At 51.9% G+C, this 9667-nt stretch overlaps 3 protein-coding genes across 4 annotated transcripts; 2 read left to right on the top strand and 1 right to left on the bottom strand.

Moving 5' to 3' along the window:
* Positions 1-399: 399 nt before the first annotated feature.
* Positions 400-1889, top strand: Fau (FAU ubiquitin like and ribosomal protein S30 fusion). Its single transcript, NM_001246824.1, is given in 4 exon segments — positions 400-487; positions 623-767; positions 1502-1557; positions 1719-1889. Coding segments are annotated over 4 exon segments (402 nt in total). The 5' UTR covers positions 400-412; the 3' UTR covers positions 1845-1889.
* A 1655-nt stretch (positions 1890-3544) lies between these two features.
* On the top strand, positions 3545-5021 carry Znhit2 (zinc finger HIT-type containing 2). The gene has a single exon (XM_027408533.2). It carries the CDS (start codon positions 3781-3783, stop codon positions 4975-4977), a length of 1197 nt encoding a protein of 398 aa, XP_027264334.1. The 5' UTR covers positions 3545-3780; the 3' UTR covers positions 4978-5021.
* Positions 5022-5380: 359 nt separating this feature from the next.
* Tm7sf2 (transmembrane 7 superfamily member 2) lies at positions 5381-9611 on the bottom strand. 2 transcript variants are annotated; one of them, XM_035442025.1, is made up of 9 exons: positions 8884-9611; positions 8741-8795; positions 8252-8446; positions 8070-8173; positions 6617-6736; positions 6360-6528; positions 6074-6154; positions 5868-5990; positions 5381-5715 (listed from the first exon to the last, which is right to left on the bottom strand). In XM_035442025.1, exons 1-9 carry the CDS (start codon positions 9370-9372, stop codon positions 5555-5557), a joined length of 1497 nt encoding a protein of 498 aa, XP_035297916.1. In that variant the 5' UTR covers positions 9373-9611; the 3' UTR covers positions 5381-5554. The 2 variants fall into 2 exon arrangements, with proteins under 2 accessions (XP_035297916.1, XP_035297915.1); XM_035442024.1 differs by having other exon boundaries at positions 8070-8446.
* Between the last annotated feature and the right edge of the window lie 56 nt (positions 9612-9667).

The following is a 9667-nucleotide window of genomic DNA, read 5'->3' as shown; positions in this document are numbered from 1 at the left end:
GGGGAAAAGACTAGGACGGCGGTGGGCGGTACAAATACTAGCAATCTACGCTGTCGCGCAGCAGTGACGTGACACGCGGCATGCGGTGAGGACGTGCGCGCCCTCGCTTCTTCCTCTTTCTTGACTCCATCTTCGCGGTAGCAGCTTCGGCGTCCGCGGTTTAGGTGAGACTGGGGGACGGCTAAACTTGTAGCGCTCGGTAGCAGGCCGACTGCGGGCTGAGAGGGTGCGGGAAGTCAAGGGACAGGGCTGTTGTGCGGCCTGGTCTCCCAGCCTCATCCAGGTCCCTGGCGAGCTCGGCCTTCCGCATGTGAGGAGCGCAATCTCCCGTCCCCTACCCATCCCCTGATCTCCTTTCTTCTGGGACGCTTCTTCCTTCTCTCAAAGGCCTGTCTTTTTTTCAGTCGCCAACATGCAGCTCTTTGTGCGCGCCCAGGGACTACACACACTCGAGGTGACCGGCCAAGAGACGGTCGCTCAGATCAAAGTAAGTGTATAATGTTCTTTTATCCCCAGACCCGCAGGTAAAACTCCTTTCTCCCCAGTGTGTGCTCCTTTATCCCCAGACCCGCAGGTAAAATTTTCCTTACAAATTATTGGGCTTTTAATTTTTTGTCTGTAGGCTCATGTGGCCTCACTGGAAGGCATTTCCCCGGAAGATCAAGTCGTGCTTTTGGCTGGCTCGCCGCTGGAGGATGAGGCCACCCTAGGCCAGTGTGGCGTAGAGGCCCTGACTACTCTGGAAGTAGCTGGTCGCATGTTGGGAGGTGACTGCTTTTTTACTGTGAACTAATGGAATGTGTGTAGTTATAGAATGTGTCAGCTCATTTCTGTGGCAATACACCTGTGCCTTCTAGAGTGGTACTGAGTTTAACCAGACTGCTTCTCGGGGTCCCCACTAAAATCAAGATCCAAAGTCGTGTAATGGCAGTGTATACCTTTAATCCTAGCAACATGGAAGACAGGCAGGCAGGTCTCTTTAAGGCTAGCCTGGTGTACAAAGCAACTTCCAGGACAGCCAGGGCTACACAGAGAAACGCTGTCAGGAGACAAAAGAGCAATAACAATCAAAATCTGGCTTCCTGTCTTTGTTTTGTATGTAAAATGTTAGCTAAGGATAGTTCTTGCCTTAGTAGTATATACATCAACCCTCAGCACTGAACAGACTGGCCACAGTGACATTGTGGTGGAAACCAACCTGGGATAGCTATTCTGTGGCCTCCATCTCTAATCTGTGCAACTTGGTTTCATTCCTTGTTGGACCCAAACTTGTCTTTGTCCCGTCCCCCCCCCCCCCCCCCCCGTCCCCCCGTTCCCCCGTCCCCCAGGGTTTCCTCTAGCTTTTGGAGGCTGTCCTGGAACTAGCTCTTGTAGATCAGCCTGGTCTCGAACTCACAGATCCACCTGCTTCTGTCTCCCTAGTGCTGGGATTAAAGGTGTGTGCCACCAACGCCCAACTAGGGCGTTGCTTCTGATCTGCCTTTCTTCCTTCCCCACACAGGTAAAGTTCATGGTTCCCTAGCTCGTGCTGGAAAAGTGAGAGGTCAAACTCCCAAGGTGAGTGAGTGCCAGAATTGTTATTTGCACTATTGCAGCAAAATCAAAGACCTTTGGTTTTCCTGTTTGTATTCTCTTTCCTGGAGAGGAATTGGTGGGAAGGATGCCAGGCATGGGAGAGGTGAACCAGGGTCTTACCAGTCAGTCCTTCCCTTTCCCAGGTGGCCAAACAAGAGAAAAAAAAGAAGAAGACAGGTCGGGCCAAGCGGCGGATGCAGTATAACCGTCGCTTTGTTAACGTGGTGCCAACCTTTGGCAAGAAGAAGGGCCCTAATGCTAATTCCTAAGTCCTTCTGTGATTCTTGCACTCTAATAAAGCCACTTTGCCCAGATGTGTTACTGCTTTCATCATTTGTGAGGCCTTAAGAAGAAATAGAACTTTTAGGCTAGTAAAGTGTCTCTTGGCCATTGGGAGTGATAAATGAGAATCTCACCACAGCGGGCAGAAGTGGTGCACACCTTTTAGGCCTAGCACTTGGGAGGCCTGAGTAGATGTAGCAGGTGATCTGAGTTCAAGGCCACCCTGGTCTACATAGAGACCCTATTTCAACCAACCAAACAGGTTCAGTGTTAGGCTGTTTTGGAGAGGCAATGATTAAAGGGAGGGGAGGCCTTGGTTAGAAGGTGAATCGGTTTTTACTGAATTTGGGACCAGCTGTACTATCAATAAAAGTTCAAAACACGGGCTGGAGAGATGGCTCAGAGGTTAAGAGCACTGACTGCTCTTCCAGAGGTCATGAGTTCAATTCCCAGCAACCACATGGTGGCTCACAACCAAACCTTATGAGATTTGGTGCCCTCTTTTGGTGTGCAGATATACATGGAAGCAGAATGTTTTATACATAATAAATAAAATCTTAAAAAAAAAAAGTTCAAAACACAAGGAGCATCGGGTCCCTCGGCATTGGAATTGTCTGATTGCACTGGCATCCTGATCTTGTCTGGCTGAACTTGATCACAACTGTGACTGAGAAGCTGATTAAATGGTTCCACCCTTAGCACCAGGCTTCCACTACACCCAGATCCCATTGCATCTTGGAATGCACCAAGGAGTAAGGCCAAAGAATAGTTGGACACTCCATTCCATTTAAGCTTTGTGAGAGATACTGGTCAAACTGTAAAATGCGCTGCAACCAGTGTCTAACCCATTGTAGACTCTGAATAGTGACTGTCTCAGACTCATTGTTTAGCCATTAGCTTTTTACTATAGTGGGTGTGGGTATTCCCACATTCTTGTTAGGACAGCATTCAGGAGTGTACCAGGGATTTGGAGGCAAATGGTTTTTATTAAGCCCAGGCTAGTTTTGGACTCTTAATATTCCTTTCCCAGCCTCCCAAATGTTACTAGACTACCACATGCTGTGTAGACTACCACACTTGGCCTGAGCAGTGCTTAAGGGTCAAATTCCCAACTCAGGTTCTTTGTAGAGGAAAAGTATGAAACTATGTAGTTTGCGATCCATGCATAGTGGCACATACCATTAATCCCAGTTCTGAGAGGAAGAGGCTAGCCTAGCCTGGTTTACAGCGCTAGTTCTAGGAAAGCCAAGGCTACACAAACCTCTGGTGGCAGTCAGGGGTTGGGTGGGGATGGGTGGCACAAAACAAATACTAGGAATTGAATTTCAATCCAACTTGGAGGTTGGGCTGCCCCAGTTTGTTATATTGATATGTTAAGTATCTTCGGGGCTTCTCTGTGGCTTCGGAGGCTGTCCTGGAACCTGCTCTTCAGATTCTTTGTCATGCCTGGTTTATGATTTGGTTCTTGTAGGGTTTTTATTATTTTGGGGGTATTTTCAAGACAGGGTCTTACTGTAGCTCTGACTATTCTGGAACTCACTGGGTAGACCTGAAACTCAGAAATCGCCCTGCCTCTGGGGACCTGGTGCGGGGATTAAATTAAAGGCGTGTGTCGCTACACCCCTAAGATTCTGGATTTTTTTTGTTGGTTGGTTTTGCTTAAAAGGTAGTTTATTTTTGCACAATTTGGTAAAACCACAGGGAACAAGCTGGGATCAGCGACATTAATCTTCTAACTCTCGAGAGCCACCGTGTTGGTTAGACCTTGGGCGTGTTCTGCGCATGCTCAAAAGGCTACTCTAGAGACGGAAGTTACCGAGAAGGTACGTCGCCCCACGCACAAAGGCGGAAATAACCGAAGAAGCACCGGAAGTGGCGGAGCTACGTCTGCTGTGTGGTGCCCGACACGCGGCGCCAGTTGCCATGGAGCCCGTAGGGCTCTGCGGCTTCTGCCCAGGCGGGGAAGCTTTGCCGGCGCGCTACACCTGCCCGCGCTGCAACGCGCCCTACTGCTCGCTGCGCTGCTACCGGGCGCATGGCTCCTGCGCCGAAGACTTCTACCGCGACCAGGTGCTGCGAGAGCTCCGCGGCCGGAGTGCCTCTCCCAGCCGTCTGGCGGGAGCACTACGCCGGCTACGCGAACAACGGGAGACCGAGGATGAGCCCGAGGAAATAGGCCTCAGGCCCGGCCCGCGGCCGAACGGCCTTTCTGGACTCTGGGAAAGCTTGTCACCGGCTGAGAAGGCGGCGTTCGAGCGGCTGCTGAGCCGTGGCGATGCTGGACGCCTTCTGCCCCCGTGGAGACCCTGGTGGTGGGGCCGCGGGGGTGGCCCGCGATTTATGGAGGAGTTGGATCGTGCCCCGGGCAGGGATCTTTCGGAGCCGGAGACCGCCCCAGAGAGCACCGCGCCCGAATCTGTGGATGATGCCGCCGCGGTGCCTCTTGCTGAAGACTCAAATGCCGCCGTGCCGCCCGCAGTGCCCTCCCGTATCCCAGCGCTGGCCAGCCTGAGCCGCTGCCCGCCCTCGCCACTCGTGCGATTCCAGCTGCCCAATGTGCTGTTCGCCTACGCTCACACTCTCGCCCTGTATCATGGAGGGGACGACGACGCTCTACTCTCTGATTTCTGTGCCACACTGCTCGATGTTTCTGGAGCCCTGGGCGCCCAGCAAGTCTTTGACTCTACGGAGGAAGCCCTGCAGGCCGCAGCCCACGTGCTGGAAGCGGGTGAACACCCACCTGGGCCCTTGGGTACGCGGGGTGCTATGCAAGAGGTTGCTCGTATTCTGCTGGGCGAGGGTCCTATCAACCAGAAAGGCTACACGCTGACAGCACTGGGGCACCTGGCCCAAACCCTGGGCCGAGCCCGGAAACAGGCTGTGGTTAGCGAAGAACGAAATCGCCTTTACCGGGCTCGGAAGAAGTGCCAGTTCCTCCTAGCCTGGACCAACGAAAATGAGGTTGCTCTCACACCACTGGCTCTAGACTGTGCCAGGGTCCACCGAGCCCATGCTGTCACAGCCGAGGAGATGGCAACCCTTACTGGGGAGCTGGAGCGGCTTTGGGGAGGCCCGGTACCACCTGCTCCAAGGACTCTCATTGAGGAGCTCCCTGGCTGAGCTGGGTGTGTGGTATTAATAAAGCTGTCACTGGTCTGTCCAAATGTTGGCAGTACCTTTATTTTCTTCAAAGACAGTACCCTATCCTAGACTTTCCTTGAAGTCACTGTGTAGCTGATGACCTTGAACTTCTGAGCCGAGCCTGCCTCTACCTTGACAGTGCTGGGATTACAAGTGTTAAGTCACCTTGCTAATTTATGCAGTGCTGAAGGTCAAAGGCTTCTTGAATGCTAAGCAAGCATTCTATATAACAACTACATCCCCCAGGCCTGAAGTGCCCATTTCTGAGAGAAACCAGTTGTTCCACGAAGCTACCCTGGACACACAAACCACTTCCCTAGTACAGCTTCCCTAGTCAGCTAGTTCTCTACCTCTCTCCCCCAAATCACTGACCCCAGAATAGAAGAAAAACAAGATTGAAAACATTTATCCAGCAGGGAAAAGTATTTTCATATGGGAGCAGTGGTTCCCTCTTCTTGCGTCAGACTCTGAGGCTGGTCATCCCTGCCAAGTAGAATGGGGTGCAGGCCCTTCACCCCACATGTGTTCAGGCCTGAGCTTGTTAGATGGCTCTGCCTCAGTAGACATAGGGTATGATTCGATAAGGCACACGTTTGCAGTATTCCTGCCAGGCACGGCCATACTTGCGAAGGCACTGCTGCTCATCTCGGGCCTCCCGGTGTACCAGCAATGCAGTGAAGTAAAGGAGGTAGAAGTAGGGCAGCAGGTGAGACACCCCTGTAGGGAAGGGGTTGCATGATGAGACACCAGCACCCGGTGTATAATGGCTTTCTCAGCTAATGACACACAGGGTGACAGGGTTCATCAGTGATACACGGGGTCCATCTCCAGTCACACCAGACTGAGCCTCCCTTCCCAGACCTACTCACCACAGGGCAAGGACCAGGCCAGAGCCATGATGAGGTCTCCCAAGTAGTTGGGGTGACGAACCATACCCCACCACCCAGATACCAGCAGCTGCCGTCCTGTGGCAGTAGGGATGGTTTCAAGACCTGGAGAAAGGTAGCTAATGAACCAGGGAGCCTCAAAGCCTGACCCTTCATCTCACCCATAGTCTCCAGGAGACCCAGCTCACCAGCCACACTGGGGTCAGAAGGATTCTTCCGGAATGTGTTTTTCTGGGAGTTAGCACCACGGAAGATGTAGTAACCAATAACTGAGAGAAAGTATGATCAGGTAGTGAGATGAAGTCCAAGCCTTCTTCCTCGCCCTGACAACAAGCCTGTCCAAATCCCAGGCTCTGTTATGACACCCAGGGGGCCAGCTCCCAGCTTTAGAGGAGCATCAGAGCCTGGGATCTACCTAATGGGCAGTGAATGAAGTATGAAAGAGGGAGGGGAAATGAAGGCCCTCCTACTGACCCTTAATAAGGCAGATGAGCAAGGCCATGGGCAACCCCAGAGGCTGTGGATGGTATAGCAGGAACTGGGCCTGCAAGCTGTAGGTGAAGGGTACCCAGGCTAGGTCTCCAAAGGCCAGCATGAAACCAAATCCATCATGTATTATGTCCATGGTGGTGAGGACAGACTCCTGCAGGGACAGGACCCAGACACACTGGCTTAGTCCAGATGACATCTTCAGGATCCCTTTCTCACCTCCCCTTCCAATCCAGCCTCACCTCATACCAGAGGGCATCACCCACATACAGCAACTGGAAGGCATTGACCAGCCACATGGCCAGTGAAGGACTCCCCCGTAGCTCTGCCTCCTGTATCAGCAGGGCCAGGTTAATAAAAACCTGAGGGAAGTGGGGACAGGGCCATTGTCTCTGAGTGGGAGCATCAGAGTGGAAAAGTGTCAACCTCTCCCCTCCCTCAACTGTCAGTTCACATGTTGAATGAATCTAGGTCGAAGCTGCCTATACTTAAAACTCCTGCTTTTGAATCTGAGCTTTGCCACTTGGGCAGAGTATATATCCTTGCTGAAGCTCACTTTCCCACTGCCATGTGGAAAATGGGGATAAGAGCCCTGTCTTGCTGTTTAAAGAAAAATATAATGCTTGCAGAGCTGAGGATTAGCTTGTCGTGAACCTGTACTTTGTACCCTTGTTTTAGTAGTTCCAGTGGACTAGGTAGCTTCTTCAGTAATACTGACATAGTACTTTCATTAAGGGTACCTCTAATTAAAAAAAAAAAAAAGTCTCACTAAGTAGCCTTGATTGGACTGAAAATGTGTACAACCAGGCTAACCTAAAGTCATAAAAATCTACCTGCCTCTGCCTCCTAAGTGCTGGAATTGAAGGAGTGTGCCACCACACCCAGCCCTCACAGTAATTGTAGAAGAAAACTTCATCCCATCCTGTTTCTTCAGTGAGAAAATAACCTTAGAGTCTGGTATGTGTGTAGGCAGGCCAATCTCCAGATCCTTGGAGGGACCAGGCCAGGTGGGGTTACAATAACTAATCCTAGTTACTTAAGTAGGTGAAGAAAGTGGAGGAGACATTGATAGCCAGGGCTATCCTAGTGAGACCTGTTTCAAATCCAAACCAAACCCAAACTCAGATTCATAGAGGTTACTTGGCACTCCTGCCTCTGGGTAAGATCTCCAAGATGAAAGCAGGGCCTTGCCTGAATCTCTTTGGAACTCTTCACCACCGTCCATGTCTGTGTGATCTTAGCCCAAGAACAGCTGCTGTGTTGTTAGGGCCACCAATGACAAACAATCCACTGGAGGCACAGAGCTGCCTTGCCCTTCAAGCAGCTTGGTCATTGTCTTTGAAGTCAGTTTTGTACTTGAGCACTGCATCCAAATCTTCACTTTATTGCTATGTATGCCATATATATTTAGTTTTGTGGTGCTAGGGTTGGAATTGAGGGTGTGTGTGTGTGTGTGTGTGTGTGTGTGTGTGTGTGTGTGTGTGTGAGCCAAATGCTCTCTACCTTTTTTTTTTTTTTTAAAGATTTGTTATTAAGACCCCTCTTGATCTTAATACTAAAGCAAAACCATGACTTCATGCCAAAACAACATATTGGCAAATGAATGATGATTGCTGTCCACCCAGCCATGCTAGCCCACCCTGTCCTTCTCCTGGCCCAAGACCAACATAGTTAAACCCAGCATGCCCAGCATACCCAGCCGATGAGGCCAGGCCTCAGCTCACAGAAATATTTGAAGTCAAAGGAACCAAGGCGAGGGTTTAGCTCCCGTCCCAGAAAGAAATCATAAATGCAATTTCCTGGGGGAATAACAGAGAGTGAAGGCACAGTTAGGCATCCCATATGCCTCACCCCTACCTCATTGGGACCCTTCTCACCTGAGTTTCCTCCAGGTGCCAGGGCTGAGACAGGAGCTGCCAAAGCCTTCATATAGAGAAGGAGGCTGAAGATGAAGCTGGTGAGAGTGGTCGCAAAGGCCAAGGGCAGGAGCATTTCAGGGAGTGCCCCCAGGGGCAGCCCAGCTGACACCCCTAGCCCCACCAACAGGGCTGTTAGGACCAGAGCCTGGAAGCCTGAACCACAGCAGAGTGAGTTTTAGAATTGAATACATCCACAACTAACACACACACACACACACACACACACACACACACACACACACAACTAACACACACACATCCACACACACAAACACACACACACACACACACAACACACACACAACACACACACACACACACACACACACACCCCCTAGAACAGAGTAGCAGCACAGAGAGATTCCCATAGGGAAACGTGTCGTGTCAACAGAGCTAGTCCCGAGATCCCACCCCAACCCGTGTAACCAGGAGGGAGGACCCAGGCACCATTAATAGGGTAGCGCAGGCGACTCTTGTCCTTTAGTTCCAGCCCTTCGGCCACCTACGGATATAGGAAACGTCTTATAAGAGTTGGGGAGGCCTTCTGCCTTCCCTGTCCGCTCCACCCGGTGTTAGAACGGAGCTCACACCTTGCGCGCAGGCAGCAGATAGAGCGCCACCTGCAGGGCGAGCCAGATGAACAATAGCAGCAGAGCCTGTGGACTCCACAGCTCCTCCAGCCCCGGCAGGTAAGTGGGTGGGCCCAGGAGCCGCGCTGGGCCCGATCGGGCCACCAGGAGCAGATGGAACATGGTGGCAGGCAGCAGGACCAGCATCGCCGTGACGCCTGGAGAGAGGGCCACTGTGTCTCGTGACCGCTCCCCAGAGCTCTCCCAAGTCCACAGGCACCTTAGGTCACCTGCCTGCTTAGCAGGTTCCCTGCGCCATACTCCTACCTTGATTTCCATCTTAGTCCTCCCCAAGACTATCCTCCTGCTCTTCCAACTGTCTCCCACTCCACAGACTCCTTGCTGTACAGCTGCCAGCACCGGTCCATCCTTTCCTGCAGACATTCTGCCACCTGCGCACCCTCCATCTTTCTGCCTCCAAATTCCCAAAAGCCTTCTAGCTCGTACCATACCCTGTTGCCGTTAAGTAGCATCAGTTCAGCCTCCACTCCACCCCCAACCTTCCCATTTACCCAGTGGCCCCCCGAATTCCAATGAGGCCTGGGAGACCTCACGAGGAGTCATGATCTCTGCTTTGCCGGGGAGCGATGGTTCACAAAAGATCAAGGGAACACATCCTGCCCTATCCTGGTGGTCTGGCTAAGCTTCTGTCTGAACACTGAAGTGAGACAGCTGCTGCCCTTGTCTAGCAATCTTTAGAAGGACGCGCCCCCCTGCCCATCCTGGGCCCAGCACAGCAGCCAAT

This window comes from Cricetulus griseus, chromosome 3 (assembly GCF_003668045.3).
Source record: "Cricetulus griseus strain 17A/GY chromosome 3, alternate assembly CriGri-PICRH-1.0, whole genome shotgun sequence".
Classification (NCBI taxonomy): Eukaryota; Metazoa; Chordata; class Mammalia; order Rodentia; family Cricetidae; genus Cricetulus; species Cricetulus griseus.
The sequence above is the reverse complement of the archived record's forward strand: the minus strand, read 5'-3'. Positions and strand labels throughout refer to the sequence as shown.

Coding starts and splice junctions, on each gene's coding strand:
- Znhit2 (XM_027408533.2), top strand. CDS start 3,781: ATGGAGCCCGTAGGGCTCTGCGGCTTCTGCCCAGGCGGGGAAGCTTTG.
- Tm7sf2 (XM_035442024.1), bottom strand. CDS start 9,372: ATGGTACGAGCTAGAAGGCTTTTGGGAATTTGGAGGCAGAAAGATGGA. Junction 8,796..8,883: donor ATCTGCTGCCTGCGCGCAAG/GTGTGAGCTCCG, acceptor CTATATCCGTAG/GTGGCCGAAGGGCTGGAACT. Junction 8,447..8,740: donor CCTGCGCTACCCTATTAATG/GTGCCTGGGTCC, acceptor GCTGTGGTTCAG/GCTTCCAGGCTCTGGTCCTA.